General features: G+C 43.6%; 1 protein-coding gene across 6 annotated transcripts in view; it reads left to right on the top strand.

Moving 5' to 3' along the window:
* The window catches only part of LOC133485622 (neuron navigator 1-like), a 71,219-nt gene that overhangs the window by 16,789 nt on the left and 32,123 nt on the right, over positions 1-22,307 (top strand). For 3 of the 6 annotated variants that reach the window (XM_061789746.1, XM_061789658.1, XM_061789920.1), the window contains 2 exons: positions 10,183-10,285; positions 11,507-11,833. In XM_061789746.1, coding sequence (XP_061645730.1) covers positions 10,183-10,285; positions 11,507-11,833 — 430 coding nt within the window. Of the gene's footprint in view, positions 1-10,182; positions 10,286-11,506; positions 11,834-22,034; positions 22,248-22,307 lie in introns of those variants that run through there. The other 3 variants (XM_061789844.1, XM_061790003.1, XM_061790086.1) reach the window with 2 other exon arrangements.

The raw sequence follows: 22,307 nt of genomic DNA, 5'->3' as shown, positions 1-22,307 counted from the left end.
GACTGTAAAACAGTCAAATGTCGTATGGATGGTTACATCAATGTAATCAATCAATGTGGCCTGGCTGAGCTAAGCTTTTCCGGAAGGTTCGCATTGCTTTTTGTTGTCGTTGTTGATTCATGAGCTAGCAATGGAGACATTGGTTCTGATCTGACACACTGCCAACGTTTCACAAATACACAAATGATAGCATTTGAACGTATATCCGTGTTTAGATACGTTTCCGTTGTTCCATCCCAAATTGGCCATTCATGCTCAAAGCGAGTGGGACGTGCGGAGAGTGGGCGTTGTCAAAAGGGAAATAAAACGGCAGCATATTGCGTGAGTCAAAGCGCGCTACGTATTTAGCCCAGTACCACGTCCTCTCCGCCCTCCTGTCTGACCTTCAACCTCCCCTTTACGTCCATTGAGCTCCAGGCTACGGACAGATGGTCACCATCTACCTACCAGCCCCGACGCCTCCTCCTCCCCCCTGTTACCGCGGGCAACGTTAAGGAGGAGAGATGAGGGATGTACACTCATTTTGCCAAGAGTGAAGGAAATAGCAGTGGAAACGGATATTCAAATTTGATATCATGCAATCGTTTGTTTTTGATATCATCAAAATTCTCTTCCTTCGCAGGCCCAAATTCCCGGCTTGTGTCACCTTACCCCCCTGCGGTCTGTGCGTACCTGTTGTGCACAGGCGTAGTATTGCTCGGGGATGGAGTTTGCTTGTACTCACAATCCTAGTTTTGATGTCGCTGGCCACACCTCGTCGCCTGAAAGCCAGGTCGGGAGAGGACGAGCATTTCAAAGGAGGGACAGAGTGTAACATGAAGTGTCAGATGTTTGCATGAAAGAATTCCTGTACAAAAGTAGGGTCGTCAAATCATGAAAAATGCCACTTTTTCCAATCTATCCACAGAGACAGACAGAGGCTTTTTGGTCTGCAGATTATTTTGTCACACAAAGCACAGCAGGTGTGTGGGTGAAGTGTGTGAAGACGCTCATGAGTTTCCACGTCTGCCTTCAGGAGAGGCCAATCGTGACTTGCCCTGTTGTTTGCGGCTCATCTTTTATCATATCCCCGTTTCCATTGGGACTTGCAGCTAATTGGTTTTGGCTCTGCATGCTCTGTCATATAGGAAGATGCATCATATGCCGTTTCTCTGCTCTCCTCATCCCGCTTTCTCATTTGCCTCTTATGAAATGGATGCTTGCTGTTCTGCGTTATGTCAGGATAATCTTAACTCTAACTTGACCGCAGCCCGTTAGCCGTTTCCTGTTTGCTTCTGGCGTTGAAATGGGTTCCATCTTGTTTGGTGACAGCTAGCAGTATGCAATGTGACAATGTCCTTTCGAGATCAGCCTTTAGCAGTCGGCAAATATAATGTAGGACACCGCCGAGGTCCAATCCAGATTTGTTAAACCACTTGAGAGAATTGACCAAAACAGTATCCCTCATCAAAGATTAACATATAAATATCCCGGCTTTCGCGGACATTAAAATAATGAAGTATTGTAGTAATTGCATACTTTTTAAACGGATGTATGAGTATGTCATATACCGGGCGATTGAAAAGTAACTCCCTATTTTTAAGTACTTGTAATTTATTTCTGAACTATAATTCTTACAAGAAATGAACATGAGAATAAAGTGTATTGCATGGAGTTTTATTTCTAATTCAGTTTTATAAATGTATGCCGTCATCTAGTGGTTATGAAAAAGCTGTACTCTTTCATTCTAAAATGCCACCGCCACCTAGTGGTTATAAAAAAAGTGTAGCCTCCACTTTCATTCCAATATGACAGGGGTACGTATGACTGCATATATGTACAGTTGTGCTCATAAGTTTACATACCCTGGCAGAATTTGTGAAATATTGTTTTTTTTTTTCAAGATGACTGATGACTGAACAACAACCATCCTTAATTTATTTGTGGTTATGTTTTGTTTAATGATAATGCTTTTCTGAAAACCGTTGACAGTTTAATTTGAATCCCATTAAAATAAAATAAAATGTGTTTCGCCTGGTCCTTCATGTTTTCTTGAAAGAATTGTACCCATCTTACAACTTCTGCCTGGGTAATCAAACATATGAGCACAACTGTGTGTTTTCTCATTTACTAAATAAAAGTAGGGCTGTGAATTTCAAAATAAGAGCAAGTAAATAAAAAAATGGATTATGTGTTCAAATAATGTGCTTTGAAAAAACTAACAAAATACAGATAATACTTCATGTTTTGATCATATGGGTAGAAGCAAAATCAGGCATTGTAAAAATGCATTATACATAGGTAGAAGCGTTTTTCAGAATTTTGAGGTCAACTTTGGGGGTGCGTATTACACACGAGAAATTACAGTGTTTGTAAATAGGGAGTTACTTTTCAATCACCCTGCAGTTTTCTGTCCCACTCAGTAGTCACAAGCCCAGCAGCACCGGTGGTCTCCTGGTCATTGTCAAGTTGGCACTAGCGATTGCTTAGCGGTTTTGCCAGCCAGATGTGCTCCCACTCTAATTGTCAGGTCACCTTCAGTCAGTCGCTACACTAGAACAGAAGCGGAAGTAAGCAATGAAAATGGCTTTTATTCAGAGGACGTGCATAAAAAACGGCCGCAGGATGTACTAGATATACACCAAGTGCTCTGCATGCGCTGACTGAAAAGCCTCAAACAGTTAATGAAATTTTCAGTTCAGGCCTGCTTCATCATGAGAAGAGGTTTCAGATTAGTATCAGTTTTTCACTAATAGGGACAATAGGGCAGTTCCATCAATGAGTGATTAAGAGATTTTTGTTAATTGGATATAGAGAATTACTGAAATTGATTTGTGGTCCATCCATGAGCAGCAGCTTTGGATTTAGGAGTGGTCATCCTCAGAAATGCAGCATGACATTCAAAATATCAAGTACACACATACACACACACACGCACACACATTAGAGGCTAATTGATTGCTTTACCCATTTTGTTTAATAAACCTCACAAATCAAATTAATTACAGGACCGCACCCTGTTTAGAATGTTGCACAGGCTGCTGGGTTGCTTAGGTTCAAAAGCATTTGAACCTCAGATGTCCTCCTTTAACGACACCTTCAGGTCCCATCCAGCACAGATAATAAGGTATGTCTGTGTGTGTGTGTGTGTGTGTGTGTGTGTTTGTTTGTATGAGAGAGAGCAATCCCTCAAGCATTGGCCTTTCCTCGCATGAGGGGATCTATTCTAAGACTGTAGCAAGCACGCAGATTAGTCTTTGCATCAAGATAATGAAAAGATTCAGCCTCCATTGCACTAATCACAGATCTATGATCCTGGAAAAGGCCATCAAGTTTAAAGTGCATTACAAATTAAAACCTAAAGGACGTCTGTTTGGATTGAGATTTGGGTTCATGGGGAGTTTTACTTCATGAAGGATCAGATAGAGCAGATACTGTAGATTTAGGTTAAAGATCAGAAGTGCCATTTGTACGTGTGTAATTTCACTGTTGGCTGAGCCCATGACCACAGAACACAGTAAAAGACGACGAAGCGACACACGCGTCCTTAAAGGTCGCCTTGAATAGCAATGTGTTTGTTATTTCACAATGTGACAGTGTGTATATGCGGGCGTCTTTGCGCACGCGATGGTCCCTCCAGCATCCTTCGGCAGCTCTCCGGAGAACAATGAACACTTCAGAGGAATTGTTTCAAAAACCACTTCAGCGTGGGCCACTTCCAGTCTCGCGTTCTCTCACTCCTCATTGTACTCTTCGTGCTGAGTGCGTCTTCGCCACGTGCCACATTCAGGGCAGTCATCGCCTCGTCGAGGAGGTAGCACTCAACTACGATGATCGTTTATGGGATGCAGCGTTCTGTCGCCGCTCAGACAGGAGAGCAGATATTTATGCCATACATAGAAGGTATTGCATCAACGGGATCATAATGGTGACCACTAACAATACGAATCCATGCATCATGATATGATTTCTCCCAGGGTTTGTGCGCATCTAGCAATGGTGATTCGCTAAGGACTTAATGTTGGAGCCATTGCATTAGTGCTGTCTACTTCCTGCCATCCTCCACCCAAATTATATTAGAGCACCTCTTGTTTTTGTCTCATCAGCTCTTGCACAACACATACATATGCAGTACATCCATTATATATATTCATTTTCCACACCACTTATCCTCACGCGGATCGCGGGTGTGCTTGGAGCATGTCCCAGCTGCCTCCGGGCGAGAGGCGGGGTCCACCCTGAACTGGTCGCCAACCAATCGCAGGGCACATGTAAACAAACAACCATTCGCATTCAATTTGGAGTCTTCAATTAACCTACCATGCATGTTTTTGGGATGTGGGAGGTAAGCGGAGTGCCTGGAGAAAACCCACACAGGCACGGGGAGAACATGCAAACCACACGCAGGCGGTGAGGCAGATGTGCTAAACAGTCGGTCACAGTGCCGCCACGTTGTAGACTAGCAAAATAGAGCAAATACGAGCGTTTCTTGCTCCCACCCAATGTTATATGTTGGAAAATAGTCTGAAAACAATGGAAGCCCTTTTGTTACATATCATTACGTCATCGAAACACATGACTCCCTCTTATGTATTTTGGTCTCTGTACATTTTGTTACTGGGCAGTTTAGGCATATTGACGTGAGCTGATATAATGATCTGAATTGCGTGAGTGATAGCGGCATGAAGACTGTTATGTAGGCCACCTTGTGACGAATACTTTGTATTCCGTTCTATTTGTGTATTTCTCTTATGATGGCTCTCAGATGAAAGTGTTCATTGTGACCGGATGCTCGATCTGCGGCAGGGAAACTCTTCCACACACACACTCAAATCTTATGACAGTGCGCTCGTCGATGTCACACGTGTCAGTGGTCAGGCCGTCACCTTTTGCTTTGGCGCATTTCTTTCAGTTTTTTTTTTCAGCGCATGGATTCTCAAACTTTATACACTATCACCTCAAAAAATATTTGTCTCTTAAAGTACGCACATGCTGACCAACATTAACATACATTGCCGTTGGGTTTATTACTGAAGACGTTTTACATTAACACTGCAACTTTGGTTAAATAATGACTCAATTAAAACGTACTACGCATCATAAAAGTTTTTTTTTTTTTCTTCACAGCAGTCATCGTCCATTGCGGGTCAACAATCAAATCACACCTTTGGGTTTGAAAGCTTCGTTGAGTTGGCGAAGGGCTGAGACGTCGGCCTCCTTTCTTCAGCTCATCTTCCTCTCGAAGACTGACAGATTTCTAAGCAGATAGGGCGGAGGTTAAGGAGCTGTTGCGCTTGCATTTCCGTGCCCATGTTTGCGTTGGGTCCAGCATTCGGTGCCACGTCTGAATGACGGTCTTATCTTTGCGCTAAACTCTATAAGCTTTCGATGCTTTTCATCTGTCACAGAGTGTTGTTGCCAAAGGACGGTTGGCATGTTGCGTTGTTATCCGAGTACAGGCTCTCCGGGAGTAACGGTGCAGTAGCGTGCTGTGAGTTGGTGTGCATTGGCCAACTGATCTGAAATATTTATGGCCACTGATGAGTACCAAAGTTCTTTTCTCATAGATCATAGAGTTTTATATCAATGGTATCACCAGGTCCCCATTTTTTTTGTAAGTCAAGTTATTATACATGTGGTTTTGCAACATTAATACAGAATACCGCATAACAAAGAGGCACTGATGTGTCACGTGATCTTACACGGTTGGGATATTTAGCACCGTCCTGGCGAAACGGTTTATATTTGTGTACGTGTGCGTGTCCACTTGGTCCAGATGTGCAGGAACAACGACATGTTGCAATGCTTCCTGTTTTGCAAACTGACGTCACCAGAAAGATGATGGTGATGATGATGATGATGATGATGGTGGTGGTGGTGGAAAGGGGAAGAGCGAATAAGGCTGAGCAATCATGCAAAGCAAGATAAAGAATGACCATTTGATGATGTATTGTAAAAACAATTGTCTCAGTCAATTAGTTTAGAGCTTACCAGGAGATGGGACATTGTGTGTGTGTATATATATATATACTGCAAATATGAACGTTCTATTTTAACTGGTCTGTCTTCACTACAAGCCGGAAAACCATATAACCGACGTTGACAATTGTATGTAAGGTGAAGAATAACAATTTGTCACAAGGGGCCTTCACACTTCCTCTATGTTTGACTCCTGTAGGCCACTTGCCAAGACTGCCAAATGCTGTCATGACTATTTACCTCTCAACTGTCCTTAAGAAGTGCGCAACTACGTTAAATAAAACAACAAGAACAAAAATGAAATAAATGAAGGCATATGTGCCTTATTGTGCAGCATCAGCAAAGCTCAACCACACCAATCTATCATTTATATCATGGTTGTGTAGCCTGAGGAGATTCTCGTGACAGAAACATATGTGCGCCAATGTGGACCAAACAAGGAAGAGGAAAGAATAGGAACAGGCGCCATTATTCAAATCCTCATTCGTATTCCGCAAAACAGCCGCTCTCACCGGTGAGTGACTCCACAGTCAGGAAAGGATGCAGGCACAACTGCACTAAGACCTCGTCAAGGCCAGAAGCATTAGTCTCCCTTTGGGGAGTTTCTATCTCGCTAATGGAGAGAAGAGACAAGTGACCCAGGGGAGCAAAACCAGTACACAGCAGTTTCGTAGCAGTCCCCCCCCCCCCCGCACGTCATCTACTTTACCTTACAATCCATTTGCACCACTCCAAAGTATGCTGAAATCCTGTCTTGACATTTCAATTCTTAACTGAAGCATCATATCTCCCGTCAACTAAATTATCTCAATTAAACTGCATACGAAATGACGATGAAATGATGATGAAATGACTATTGAGATGAATAGGTAAATGTTAACTAGTGTGAATAAAAACAAATGAGGCCAGTGAGGCATTTTTTTGGGGGGGTTTTTTTTTTTTTTTTTTTTGCACTCAAGCTGTAACACACGTGCTTGAACAAGATGAGTGTGATTCATGCGCACCCCTGGGGAGCTGACGAGGATATTTGCATTCGTAATCCCCCCGGCGTCACCATCCCAAATACCCCAGCTGGGACCACCAGGAAGCATTTTACGCATGTGCGCTCTCACGCGAGCACGCGCACGCTTATCCAGACCGCATCCAATCAATTGGACGCCGGTGTTAAGCAAAATCCCCATTTAGGGTCATTTAAAGCATCCAATTAATGCCTGCGTGTGCGTGCGTGTGCGTGTTTGGGGTTCTTTGTTCTGTTGACGCTTTTGTCCAAACTGAAATAATCCATGAAATGTGGCTCTTTCCAATTTGCACGATGTACCACTCAACCTTCCTCGAGCTCTTTTGCAGTATTTTTAAACTCAAGCGGTCCCTACTTTAGATGGCCAACACTTCATTCATTTATTTTATTATTATTATTTTTTAATTTGACCATGTTTCATTTCTTGTTGTTTTTATTTATTTAACCTTTATTTAACCAGGTAGGTCAATTAAGAACCAGTTCTCATTTACAGTGGCGACCGAGCAATGGCAATGTAATGAGTTTGCAATCCACATGCTGTACTAAAAATTGATAGAAGATAAAGTTTATAATAAAAGCTCCGTAGTTTTTGGATGCTGACACTTGAGATGTATGAGTTGCTGTATAGGCCCAAAAATTCACCTCTGTGTCTGAGAGTTTTTACTTGTACGTGCGAGTGAGAGTTTTTCTGGGTGTATTCAATTATTTGTATTTTCTTATTTATGATTTTTTTTTTTTTTGTGGTGTGAGAGATGTTTTGGTGTATGTAGGTGGTTTTTTTTTCGTGTGTGTGTTTGGGTGGTGTAAGAATTTCTTACACCATTTCGTGTATGAATCCGCGTTTTTGTTTTTGTTTTGTTGTGTGAGAGGGTTTTTTTGTAATTTATTATTATTATTTTTTTATTTGTGAGAGTTAAATTTTTTTTCTTGGCACTTGGTTCTACAGCACTGTAAGAAAAACTCCAGCCTACTCTACAACGTTTGGCGCACATCGTTTCTTCAACCAGCTGTCCATCCCCTCGGGGATGCCTGCTCAATTGTCAGTGGCCATGTTCCCTTTGGGGGAATCGATCCTTGACCCTGAGTGGTGCGATCCAAGTGTTCCTCTGTGTGTTGACGTGTGTGCGCGTGCAAGTATACGCACCACCCGTGTTTGTTTGCACTGCAGCTGTTGCAGTTTGCCTCCCGGTTCACCAGAATTGTCCCCCCCCCCCATCCCCGCCCCCCCTTCATCTCACTCGCCATCTGGACTCACTTGGTTAAGAACTAGTGTTTAGTGATCTTTTTTTTTTTTTTTGTGTTTAGTCATGGATCAAAATGCGCTTTTTGTGACGATAATTACTATGAAACATAAATCCCAGGCACCAAATCGGTGCTAACATCCCTTCAAATTCACTTCAAATGGTTTATTGAAGTGGGTGAACTGAGTGTCCACTATCTTTCCATTGCATCTCTTTTATCACCATCCCCCGTCACACACATGACTACACGCCAGAGCGATGGAGAGCAAAGGTCACGGCGGCTTGATTAGCTTATTGTGTCTGTGATTTATACGTATGCTTGGTTCTGTATACGTCTGCCGCAATCCAATTGATCAAATCAGAACTTATATATATATATATATATATATATATATATATATATATATATATATATATATATATATATATATGTCACAGACGAGTTACTTTCCTATTGGCGAGTTAGCGAAGCAACATGGCTGCATGAGGAACAATTACAGCTTTTACATGACTCACAAATACAAAGCCATAAAAAATCCTCAAATTAGGATTAGTGATTGTGTGTGTTTACGTGTGTCTATGTACGTTACCAGTCAAAAGTTTCAAAACTGTCCAAACTTTTTTCCTGGTAGTGTACCATATACAGTATACAGTGGTGCCTTGAGATACGAGTGACTCGACTTCCGATTTGATTTGATTTTTTCAAGATACGAGCAGCGCAGACGATGTTTTGCTTTGACTTGCGAGCACAGACTTGAAAGACGAGTACTGTATGGTGGCGGTGAACTCAACTCACTTCCCAGCAAGCAGCACTTTGGCAAATACTCAACAATTCTTCAAAAAGAGGCTTCGAGCTATTTATTGCCACGCCCACTTGTAGTTTACTTCAAATATGAACATACAAAACAGATAATTGCACCTTGTGTATTAAAAGCAAACACAGGTTACCCTTTCGGTCTGCTTAATGCTAATGCAAATTAGCATCTGTTGCAGTGCTATAACCCTTCAGGCAGTTGACCGAATGAACACAAACCCTGCAACACGTGTAAAAAGACAATGTACAAGTACTCGCAGTCATATATTCTTTATCATCTGCGAAGAATGACTAATATTAGTGGCGTAATAATGACCTGAATAAGTTGAGACGTCTCAATGACCAGTATATTCATCTGTCTTAAATTGCCCCCTTGTGGCCAAGGCGGGGAACTCCAGAAAGCGCAGCACAATGGCCATTCAATTGATGCAGTGTCACAAAGAAAAGGAATTCTTTTTAATTCCAATTAATGATGTCATTATGGTATGTAGTGCAATCGTATGGAGTACAATATTTCCTCATTAAGATACAGTATACATTACAACGTTTGTTGTTTTTGGGGAAGACAAATGGACTAATGGCATTTCCATTCATTTCAATGAGAAAACCTTTCAGTATAATTCAGTTTTATATTTGAATGTATTATTTAATTAATAAATTAAACTTCTTTTTTTTTTAACTTGCGGGTGTGCCCTTGGAGATGCGCTTGGCGGAGTAAGAGTTTGGTGCCAGAAAGTCTAAGTCTAAACTTGCGCCTACTGGGACCACGTCTAAGTTTTTGGTGCATGCGATCTAACGCAATTTTGGTGCATCTGATGGATGGATGACAGACTTATTTCAACAGCGGCCATTCAAGCTTTACCTATTCATTCATTCATTCATCTTCCGTTCCGCTTCTCCTTTGAATCCAGGCTGTGTGGAGTTTGCATGTTCTCCCTGTGCCCCCCCCCCCCTCCCCATATTCCAAAACAGAAAACAACAACAAACTTGTTAGATTAGCCGAACACCAAATTATCTGCGACCCCCATTGAGGATAAGCGGTATAGGAAACGAATGGATGGATGTTGTCGGTGTTAAAAAGGAAATGCTGCAGTGTGGCCTTTGGTGTCTAAAAATATCCCTTTTGTGTTTGTTTGCGTGCACCGCTGCAGACCCAGAATCCCAGAGGAAGAAGACGGTCCAAAATGTTTTGGACCTGCGACAGAACCTGGAGGAAACCATGACCAGCCTGAGAGGGGTGCAGCTGAACCACAGGTCACACACGCACGCAAAGTGAAAATAAAATATCTATATATAATAATGCCCACAACAATTTAATCATTTTCAGTTGGAACATGCAGATTGCTGTTGGTGGTTTTGGGTGTGGTTCTTAACTCCCTTTAAGCACGCTTGTCAAATATACCTTTGATTTTTTGTCATTTTACACCGCCCACTGCTTAATGTATGCAGAAGCGATGCGGGATTTGCTGCCTTCAAAAGTCTCCCCTGCAGACTCCCGACTCACAAAAACGCACGCTAATACTTTGATTATGCGCATGTATTTCCTCTCCCTTTATCTGCTTCCCCCCCCAACGGCTGGTTTGGGTGAAGGAAGTCAGCGTGTGTGCAGGTTTTGATCCTTGGGTGCGTGTTTCACCTGTCACGCATCCTCGCTCTCGCTGTCAGCCGTTCAGTGGGAGCGCCCGACACGAAGAAGAGCAAATCAGCAGATGCTTCCCTGCTGGAATACGTTTTCTTTCCTTTTCATACCAGACTGTAACTCTAATAACCGCGCATCGCTGTTTCGTCTCGCGAAAGGCATTCTACAACCTGTCCATTTATGTGCAAATATTTGACCTTTCCTCTGATGGACAAAACATTGTGTAGCAGTCGCATCCTTTTACCGCAGCCTGCGCCGATTTTCATTTCTCCATTTTTCACAGAGCTAAATCTGTATCTTGTTAAGAGTCGTTTCGATGCAGGTGATGATGCTGTCGCTGCAAACTTGACATCGTCAGCAGTTCTGCGCCCTTGAGCTCGATCCAAATTATTAAAAATGATGTACTAAGTCAAGCTAAAGTTTACACATTTTACGTCAATATACTTGCACGTTGCCGTCAACATTTATTCACGTGCACAAACCAATGTTCCCCGAAGCTCGAGCGCATGATACGCCGGAACGCCGACGTGTTTACGTACGAACGTTAGTGCTAGCACTCGGTTGCTAGGCTACGTAAGATTTTGTTGCCTGCTTATGAGCCGTATCGAGATTTGTCGAGATTTGATGGCAGGAGTCTGACATAGTGCAATCGGGAAAGACAATATTTGTCTTGTAGTCTGATCCAAGTATTAGCCTCCACATACATACTAGGAACAGTGTAGCCAAGAGCAACGCTACAAAATTGACCTTTTGGAATAAAAATCATTTTTATCATTTACCATCATCCTTATTTGATCGCCTAAAGTGGTTCGAACGCCATCTTTCTCATTCTATAGCTGTTTGGCGGGGACCGTGTGCTACGACAGTGATGAAGCTGCTGCGTTTTCCATTTCCAGTCAGTCCAATCGCTCGTCTCCGCTGTCGTGGCGCCACGGTCAAGCGAGCCCACGTCTCCAGGCGGGCGACGCGCCATCTACGGTCAATGGCCAATCCGACCTCGCCCTCCGGCTCAGTCACGCCTCCCGCATCCGCCTCATCGAAGATCTGGACGACTCGGATCCGTCCCTGCTGAAAGGAGATTACCTGAGCGACAGTGACCTCGGTGGGAAAAGCGCCAATGAGGACGATGAAGATGATGTGGACATTGATGAGCTGAGGAACGGGTAAGTTGTACTTTCTTGTCTCGTTGTGACCTAAAGACTCGTTTGGCCGTCCAGTTACAAATTCCAATGACGTTGGATCAGGTAAGTTGATTAAAAAAAAATAGAGAAGGTAGAAATCCAGATGGCGCCTCGAAATGCAATTTGTTCCCCGGCCGCGCTCGTAACTCAAAACGCTCGTATCTCAAATCATGGGAAATGCCATTAATCAAAAGGTGTATAGCATGTGTTGTCTTGAATGGCAAAGGACACGGTTTTTCTTTGTGAACTTGCAGCTCTTCCGTGTTGCTCAACTGCAAAAGAAAAGAAAAAAAACCACACACACACACATTAGCTCGCTGTCGTTGTGAGTATGTGCGAAGCTCTGTGAGATCCTGCAGCTAAGATCCCACAGCTGGCCATGTACTGACATTTCCATGGCAACCACAAAAAAAAAAAAAAAATGCATCCCCTATCCACATTCAGTTGCAACACAGTCCTGGTTGCTGTTGCATGACTTGATTTAATCGCCGCGCCGTTCGCTTGCGAGGCTGAGCAGACATCGCCCCGGCAAGCCGTAGCTGTAACGCCACCAGAAAGTACTTGCATTATCAAAATCCCCAAAAATATTCGAAAACGTAAAAGGCCCAAGGTGGGAAATCATTGCCGATCAGCCAATCGCAAAAGGAGGGCAGTGCGAGCGTCGTCGTTTTCCGCCCTCGCAATGCAAGCTGTCGACATGAAACAGCGTCATCCGGGATTTTCCGCTTTGTCTCGCGTTTGACTGCACGCTCTCCTCCGTTCGACACAAAGGCCCCTCTCTACTCATGGAGAGGTCACAAACCAGCCAGTTTGCCCTTACATATTACATATCATGCTTCACAATGACAATTCTTTTTGTGCGGCAATCTCTTTGTTCTGACGTTGCAGAGGAAAACGCCATTCGAATTGGAGTCATCGTGTGTGTGTCAGAGTGACTAAACAACTTGGTTTGTTTATGGTGACTGCGCCATGACCTGTCTGCACTCTCTTAGTCAGGGACCCCTCAAGTCGCTGATCCATTTCCTGTGCAGGCCCTCTGCCTGTCTGCTGAGTTCCACACATCTGGAAGTAGAACCCTCCTTTATGTCCCCCAAACACACACACACACGCGCAGGATGAGGGATCACGGGGAGGTCGTGCGTGGAAAGTTAATGTACAACACGAACGAGGTGTGGCTCATTGTCAAGCAGGGGATCCTGGCGTCCAAATGTGTTTGCTCGCGAGCAATTGTGACATGTCTCATCAATCATTGATTGCGAAAGTTGTGCCTGGCTTTGCTGAAGCATCATTGGCCATGTCTGAAACTTCGGAGGCCGGTCTAATCCAGTGTTGGCATTTGGTGCTCGGATTGTTTTCTCCCATCAATCCAGTTTGCGTGTACGGCGGAGGAGCAAACCTTGAAGGAAAAAAAACACAAACACACACACACGCGCGCGCGTGTGCACAAAATGCGTGAGCGTGCCGCTTGTTTTCTGCCCCGCTGGACGCAGACGATTTGCTCATGGCTCGGTTGAGCGCTCGCCCTCAGCCGTTTTCCCATCAGCAAACGCAGGGTTTCCATGGTTACCCTGCGAAACAAGCCGCTTCGCCGCACGAGCCTCATGAATTATGAATGCGTTCGTGTGGCGCGGGGTCATACAACGCGCACAAATGTCACTGAAGCGTCCAACAATGTGTTAGAACTGTGGAAAGTGTGCTGATTTACTCTTATTGTCTTTGTAGAAAAAAAAAAAAAAAAAGTAGAAGTGAGCACTTCTACTCTGTGTGTGCGTGCGTATGTGTGTGTGTGCGTGTGAGTAAATAAGCAAGTCAAGTAAAGGAGTAAAGCTGTACTCTGCCCCCATCTGCTGGCCAACAAAGAACATACAAGCATTTTTATTTTTTTTTCAGTGACATTACGACCAGCATTTAGTTTTTTCTGCAATGCAGGCTGAAACTGTAGCTAGTTGCAGAAACACATATTCAATATTGACACTTGGCTTTCGGAATTTGCCTGATGTTACGCGCGTGGTTGGGTGTTGTCACTCTTAAACCGTCCGCTCTGCTATCGTGAAAGATCCAAAACAAATGTCAGCAAGCTCAAAATATTTTGCTGTTTGCACGAGCATTGTCGCTTGCAGACAATTTTTATTATTATTATTATTTTTATTTTTTTTTGCTTTAAGCGTTTGCCTTGACCAAAACACTTTTGTCTGCATAACATCTATTTTAATACAATGAAGTTTGATAGCAAAGTTCAACTTTTTTGGGTGAAATGAGTCTCCAAGGCGTCTTTTCGTGATATATTGACCCTTCTGTTGTGATTCGGTGCCGTATAAATCAAATGGAGTCGTATCAAAACCCCACGCTCGCCTTGTGGACGAGTGAAATAACTGTCCGAAATGTTTTAGAGTCTTCGCTCATTTCCTCGAGGATGACAAACCGAAATGACGTTAATCTGTGTGTCTGCTAAAGTGGCACAAAGGGATTTACCATATGGGTCTTTGCTCAGCCCCACCCTTGGCCCCTGCACCCCCCTTTCCAGGCAGAACCCCCTCATTCTTTTTTTTTTTTTTTTTTTTTTTGCTCGCACACACTTGGAGAAGGAACAATTTATTGCTCACTTCTTTTTAGAACTCGCGGCACGTTTTCGAGACAAACAGCCTGAGGAGGGCTTAAACTGCTAAATAAAGCCTATATCTGGATGCTTTATCTCGCTTTTGTCACACACGCAGGCCTGCGTGAAGTCACATATGCGCACTTGACATTCGTGGTCAAGTCCAGTTGCCTGCAATCAGTTGTTGCAGGAATGCTTGTATTGCGCTCCTGTCTGGTCCCGCCGCAGATTTGTTTGCTTTGAAAACATGATTTTGTTGTTGTTGTTTTTAATGTCGCTGTTGATTTAGAGGGCAGGTGTCAAACTCGAGGCCCGGGCACCAAATCTGGCCCACCGAGTCATTTCATGTGGCCCGCGAAAGCAAATCATCTGTGTCAACTGCCATGATTCTTGCTCAAATTCTCATAAAATAATAACAACAAATAGCATCGTTGAGACATTGCAAGCATTTTCTGTCGACAGTAACTTCTGCTTTCAAAACTAGGTATCCCTCAATTTGTGACCGTATTTGATTGTCAATGATTTAGCTGTAGTTTCACTCGAGCGTGTGTTAATTGTCAATCTCGCATATCCGATCTGCGCATTAGTGTTGCGGTCGCTTTGGTCGATATCCAAACCTGTACATTACTTTTTTTTATCCACATTTAGAAGATGCCTGATTTTTTATCTGAAGATAGGCGTAATCCCTGATACTTCCCGGCTTCCTCTGATGACATGCTTGAAAAGGAATACGAGAACTGAGGGACTCTGTCTGCGGTCTGCAAGGCACAGGCAGCACGCCCGGCGATATATCGGCAATATGCGTGTGCGCGTGTGTGTGGAGGACCCCCTCATAGTTGAGAGGGATGTGTTACCATGTCAACAATATGAGTGAGCAGTGGATATAAAAGCAGTGCGTGTGAGGTGACTCAGCAGTTCGAAGGTCACGACGACCAATTCCACCACATTTCCTCGAAGGAAAGAGACGACTCCCAATCTTCCGGTAGATGTTATTATGATATCATCGTACATATATATACGTACATATATAAAATGGAAAAACTATTTGACAAAAAATACAAAAAAATATCATCTGGGAAAAAAAAATATATATATAAAAATGGCCGTAACGCCATACTTTGTGCGTCGTCGTCTCTTTCTGTGTGATTCGCTCGTGCTTCTTCTCGTTTCTCTTCCTCTTCTCCTCTGGGTTTCATCTTGTCTTATTTTTGTTTGTTTGTTTCCGTTGCACTCCTTCTCTTATGTAAGCAAAAGCCAGACACAGTGGGTACGTAAAGTATTCAGACCCCCTTAAAATTTTCACTCTTTGGTATATTGCAGCCATTTGGTAAAATCATTTCAGTTTGTCCCCCCCCCCCCATTAGTGTACACACAGCCCCCCATATTGACAGGAAAAAAAACTGAATTGTTGAAATTTTTGCAGATTTATTAAAAGAAAAACGGAAATATCACACAGCCATAAGTATTCAGACCCTTTGCTGTGACACTTATTTATATTTAAATCAGGTGCTGCCCATTTCTTCTGATCATGCTTGAGATGCTTCGACACCTTCATTGGAGTCCAGCTGTGTTTGATTCTACTGATTGGACTTGATTAGGAAAGGCACACCACTGTCTATATAAGACCTTGCACCTCACAGCGCATGTCAGAGCAAATGAGAATCATGAGCTCAAAGGAACTGCCTGAAGAGCTCAGAGACAGAATTGTGGCGAGGCAAAGATCGGGCCAAGGTTAAACAAAAAATTCAGCTGCATTTAAGATTCCTAAGAGTACAGTGGCCTCCATAATCCTGAAATGGAAGACGTTTGGGACAATCAGAACCCGTCTGGCCAAACTGAGCAATCGGGGGAGAAGAGCCTTGGTGAGAGAGGTAAAGAAGAACCCAAAGGTCACTGTGGCTGAGCTCAGAGATGCAGTCGGGAGATGGGAGAACGTTCTAGAAAGTCAACCATCACTGCAGCCCTCCACCTGTCGGGGCTTCATGGCAGAGTGGCCCGACGGAAGCCTCTCCTCAGTGCAAGACACATGAAAGCCCGCACGGAGTTTGCTTAAAAAAAAAATTTAAAAAACACCTGAAGGACTCCAAGGTGGTGAGAAATAAGATTCTCTGGTCTGATGAGACCAAGATAGAAATTGTTGGCCTTAATTCTAAGTGGCATGTGTGGAGAAAACCAGGCACTGCTCATCACCTGTCCAATACAGTCCCAATAGTAAAGCATGGTGGTGGCAGCATCATGCCGTGGGGGTGTTTTTCAGCTGCAGGGACAGGGAGACTGGTTGCAATGGAAGGAAAGATGAATGCGGCCAAGTACAGGGATCTCCTGGAGGAAAACCTTCTCCAGAGTGCTCAGGACCTCTGACTGGGCCGAAGGTTCACCTTGCAACAAGCTAAAATAATGAAGGAGTGGCTTCAGAACTACTCCCTGACTGTTCTTGAATGGCCCAGCCAGAGCCCTGACTTAAACCCAATTGAGCATCACTGGAGAGAGCTGCAAATGGCTGCCCACCAACGTTCACCATCTGACCTGACAGAACTGGAGAGGAACTGCAAGGAGGAATGGCAGAGGATCCACAAATCCAGGTGTGAAAAACCAAAAAGACTCATGGCTGTATGAGCTCAAAAGGGGGCTTCTACTAAATACTGAGCAAAGGGTCTGAATACTTATGGCTGTGGGATATGTCAGTTTTTCTTTTTTTAATAAACCTGCAAAAATTCCAACAATTAAATTTTTTTTTCTGTCAATAAGGGTGCTGTGTGTACCTTAATGTGGGAAAAAAATGAACTTCAATGATTTGCGCAAATGGCTGCAATATAACAAAGACTGAAAATTTGAAGGAGGTCTGAATACTTTCCGTAGCCACACTTATAAACTTATATATATAAACACACTTCACCCCAAAAACAACCATTTTCCTCATGCATTATAATTTTGTTATTTCTTACACGTTAATAATTGAAGTGTTAAAAAAAAAAAGTACTGTATGTATGCAAACAGTTGGCTAGGAAGATTTTCATGAGCTGAAAGGCGACTTTTTAACTTGATAAATACAATTTAAACTTGGCATCAAAGAAAATGTATTAGCTTTGTCTGCTGAAATCTTGCCAGATTCTTTCTCGCTCTTTACACAAATCCTCCTGAGATAGCCAAAAATAAATAAATAAATAAATAAAAGTGACACGTTTATTAAGAATGTATTGCTTTTGTTGTTGTTGTTGTTGTTTTGTAACCGCGGAAACCATTGGCGGAGTCTTGTGTATATGATTTTTTCTGTTTCCTGGGTCAAATTAGCCCTGTCATTGTGCAGAAAAAAAAAGTTGGAGGAAATGATCAGGCTCATTCTTTACAAGATTGGTTCCTGCATTGTAAAAAAAAAAAAAAAAAAGCCCCCCAACCCAGCCCCCCCCCTCACACACACACACACACACTCATTCATTCATTCATGCGCTGCGTCTACTTCCATACTGCCTAAGTACTTGCTGAGCTCCACTATAGGGGGTAAATGAAACTGCACGGCAGAGGATGAGATTTGGAGCTTCGGATGAAAGCCGCCTCAAATCTACACGACTACACACGCGCACACACCTGATACACGCGCTCGTGAGCCTTGCAACTTTTAACAAAAGGGTGTGACGGGGGTTGCAGTGCGCATAACAATCCAGCTCGCTTCCCCCTCCACTCCACTCCACTCCCACTGTGTTATTCTCCAGAGTTGCTTCGACGTGATCCACACGCATTTCTTCCTGCCCTCCTACCATTCGGCCTTCCTGTCCTCCTCCTCCCGTCCCGACAGTGTGAGTCCACCATCATTGGTTTCCGAAAAGACGGCTCGACTTAAAAACGTTTTCTTTTCGATGAATGCCGTATACATTTGAAATTCTCCACGACCAGGCTGCGAGTGTTGTGGCGTACAACAGCGCTTACTTTTGTTTCTGAGCACAAAATTCCGGGATTTGAAAGACGGGAAGATGAAAATATTTCGCCATTTCACTTTTGTTGTGAAGAGCATGATCATCATGTGCGTAACTACGCTCACGTGACGAGTGTGTGTTTATATGTGGGCTGCGTGTGTGTTCCCGGTCTGATAAGGACGAAGAGCTTTCCCAGGTCTCTTCCCTCTTTCATCAGTCGAGGACTGACAGGTTCCCAGGGTCAGTTCGGTGACCTCGCATGTGTACTATCATTACGCAGTCGCATCACCACCTAATTATAGTCCCTTATACAACACAGATGCACCCCCAGTGTACTGCGCCGTCTACTGAGTGAATAGGTGGCTCGCGGTGAAAGAGGCAAGCAAACAAACACGGAGGCAGACATGTCTGGACGTGAGTCAGCGCTCAAAGTAAAAGTTGGCCAGACAGACTCGGAGCGCCGTCCAACTGCCCCTTCCAGAAACTCGGATGAGGCTTGACATAAATCAAATGAAGCCCCCTCCTCGGAGGGAGATTGGGAATTTGAACTAGTTGAATGTGTGTGTGTGGTCACAGAAGCAGTTCTTTTCATTCCAAACAACGGTTCCAAGCAAAAGTAACGGCAGAGATTGAACATCACACCTGTCAGTGTGTCAATAAGTCGGTCTCACACACACGCACACACAGCTGCAGAGGTGGGATGAGTCGCCAAAAAACTGTACTCAAGAAAGGTTACTGGGGAACTACACGAGTACTTAGTAACTAGTACCTCATTACAAATAATAATATATAATAATAAATCAGCAACTTGCCGTCAAATAGACAAAAAAATATATATAAAATAGGAATGTGCAACAACACATGTAGACAGACAATATAAGAGTACTGTCGTATAGTCTTTATTGTCTGCAAAGAATGACTCATATTAGTGCCGTACTGATGAGCTGAGGAGGAGTTAGCCATCTCAATAAACAGTATGTCTTTCTGTCTGTTATACTGCCCCCAGGTGGCCAAGGCGGGCACACCAGAAGGAGCAGCACAATGGCCATTCGATTGATGCAGTGTAAAAAAAACTGTTTAATTTTTCTTCATTCTATTTAATTATGTCATTGCTGTATGCCATTTTATTTTTTATTTTTTTTTTTTGGGAGGGGGGGGGCTAGAACAGATGAATGGCATTTCCATTCATTTCAATGGGGGCGAGATAATTTGGGTTAAGACAAGCGTTTTGATTTGGTTGGTATGTTTCATCAAATCTACTCCGACAAGTAGAATTTTTCCCAAAAGTTACTCAACTTAAATGTAAGGGAGTAAACGTAACGCGTCACTACCCACCTCTGCCCCCCCACCACCTCCCACCGCATTCAAAAAGACTGTTAATGATCCTCTCTTTTTCCACCAATCTCTTTATTTCTCTCACTTTTTTGTTTTGTGAGTGAATAGATAGTGTCAGTGATCTCCATCACCTCCCCCCTAACCCACCACTGAACAGACCCATCTATTCACTGGGGTCCACTCAGTGCTTAAAGTGTTTAATGCCAATGGGTGGGGGGGGGGGGGGTCTCTTAGGGAGGGAGGGTCCCACTGCAAGTCTCCAATGGCCAATACACACTGCGTTACAATAGAAACACTCGTGGCAGTCATTAACCCTGCGTGCTTCGTTACATTCTGATTGGGGAATATTTTATATTATATTTTATTTTATGACGCCGTCACTTTGCTTATTAGCCAGCGCTTCTCCTGGACTGGAAGGAACCGTTGGGGAAATATTCAATTCGTAAAATTTAATCGTGAATGTTGGTCCGTAGCAGTTGGGCTTTCCTTGATACAATTTGGAAGAGTCGATTTTGAGTGGTTCACCCCATTCCCCCCCCCGATGCACCATACGTGACGATGGCTGCTACCAAAAAACGAGCTGCGATATTTATGTGTTATTACGTCCCCACACCACTTTTGAAAATCACACCGTATCGTGCACCGCTTGAGAGAGCGCTGAGCTTCTGCATACGGCAACTTCAAAATTACAATCCGCCACCCCATTAACGCGGCCTAATTTGAGAGAAGCCAACAAGTCTGCAGTTTGTGTGTTCGTGAAGGCACATAAAGAGCTCTGCAGTTCCTTCACATAATTTATGGACCCTGTAAGGTTCATTCGAGGGTCTTACTAATGAACTAGACGATTTAAAAAAAAAAAAAGAAAAAAAAAAGACAAACAGAATGCCTATAACGGGATTTGCTTTTAAAAAATGTCGAAAGAGTTTTTGTTTCAGTAACCATCGACTTTTGCCTGATAGGAAAAAATAAATGATTTGCCATTCTTCAATGTGAACACAATGTTTTATATCAAGTTGATGAAATTTTAACATTGGAATCGTTTACTTCTGTAATGACTCGAATGGGTTCATTTACACAACAACTCTAAATGTAAGAACCAAGTGAAAAAAAAAAAAACAATCTTAGACACCGACAACCACTTTGTCAAAAAAAATTTTAAAAAAATCCTTGCGCGTCTCGAAATCGTTCGTGGAGTTAACTTAAGCAAATGAGTGTTGCACGTACATGACACACATAAGTCATATTCTAAACCCCGCCCCTAAAGTATTTGAAAAGAAACTCGAGGATAGCGTTGCAATCGGCGCACGAACGGCCCATGAGCAAACAAATCGGAGTGTCGTAACTACCGATACATACCTGCGGTGCTTCTGGTCTCACAGGACCGGAGGTTGCGCCCCCTAGTGGTCCGGTGGACTTCCGTTGTGTGGCGCGATCTTTGCTGTCGTTTTATGTGTTCGTGTGTTTTTCGTCTCGCCTCGGCCGCCGTAAATTTCAGGCTGTTCGAACCACATTTGCGCTTCTGCAATTTTCAAGTAATAAAAAGGAGACACACTACTGGTGCATTTTCCCGAAAAGAAAAGTTTCAAGATGTTGACGTTTCATTGCAAATGTCAACCGAATCCGTTCAAAGTGAAAGAATCGGTGCGCTCCAACGATCTCAACGCCGCACACATAAAGATTCTGTTCCACCCCCGATCTAGAAATCTCGCATGAACACACGAGATCTGAAGAAAAAAAAGAAACACTTTCCCGAACGTTCCCGAAGCTTTGTAAAATGTCGATTGTTGTCAAAAAACTATGATCTTTGGAAGCCACTTTTCTACATAAAACGATATCGGGTAAGACATTTTAGTTTTCATTTACGGTCGCTTTCCTATCTGTCGGCCTCGGGTGCTCCTTTGATCGGCTACATTCCGTTTCCACGTCACAATTCCCGAAAATTTGCGTTGCCCACGCACACGGGAGAGTTTTGCTCGTAAATATTGAACGCGTTCAATATATAAGATTGTTGGGCCCCGACCTGTTTAGGACGAAACCACTCTCAACACAAATCCGTTGTAAGCATCATTTTTTATATTTTGATTTTCTGGCAAAACGGGCACCCGATGAGGTGGATTGTCTTTTTGTCTTGTTGGATTGTTTGTTTGACACCAAACGGGTGTGCATTTGCTATCTCCAAAAGGGCGAAATTGTCCGCTTCACCTGCGCGTGGCTTTTGTTTTCTGCCGCGTCCGAGCTTCGGCGCGCGTTTGTGCGGAATTCAATTCAATGGGTGTTGCCCATTTTTTTTTTTTTTTTTTTTCTCTCTCTTCTCTCCCTCGCGGTGAGTGCGAGAGGAGGAGGAGCGCTCGAGTCACTCGGTGAACGCTGCCGGCGTCCACGGGCGGAAAGCAGCGCGCGCGGCGTCATTCGGACCCTTTTCGGACATGCCCGAGAGGAAGAAAGCAGCCTGAACGCGCAAGCACTTGTTCGCGGACTCTTGTAAGATGAGCGGCCGCGTGTTGAACGGCAAAATGCCGCAGCGCCGTGGGAGGACAATGCACTTTGTGTCAAGGTAATTGCACTTTTGTCGCTTCTATTATTATCATCCATTGGAAGGCAGATTGCGATCATC

The sequence above is a fragment of the Phyllopteryx taeniolatus genome, chromosome 1, assembly GCF_024500385.1.
Source record: "Phyllopteryx taeniolatus isolate TA_2022b chromosome 1, UOR_Ptae_1.2, whole genome shotgun sequence".
Taxonomy (NCBI): domain Eukaryota; kingdom Metazoa; phylum Chordata; class Actinopteri; order Syngnathiformes; family Syngnathidae; genus Phyllopteryx; species Phyllopteryx taeniolatus.
The sequence above is the reverse complement of the archived record's forward strand: the minus strand, read 5'-3'. Positions and strand labels throughout refer to the sequence as shown.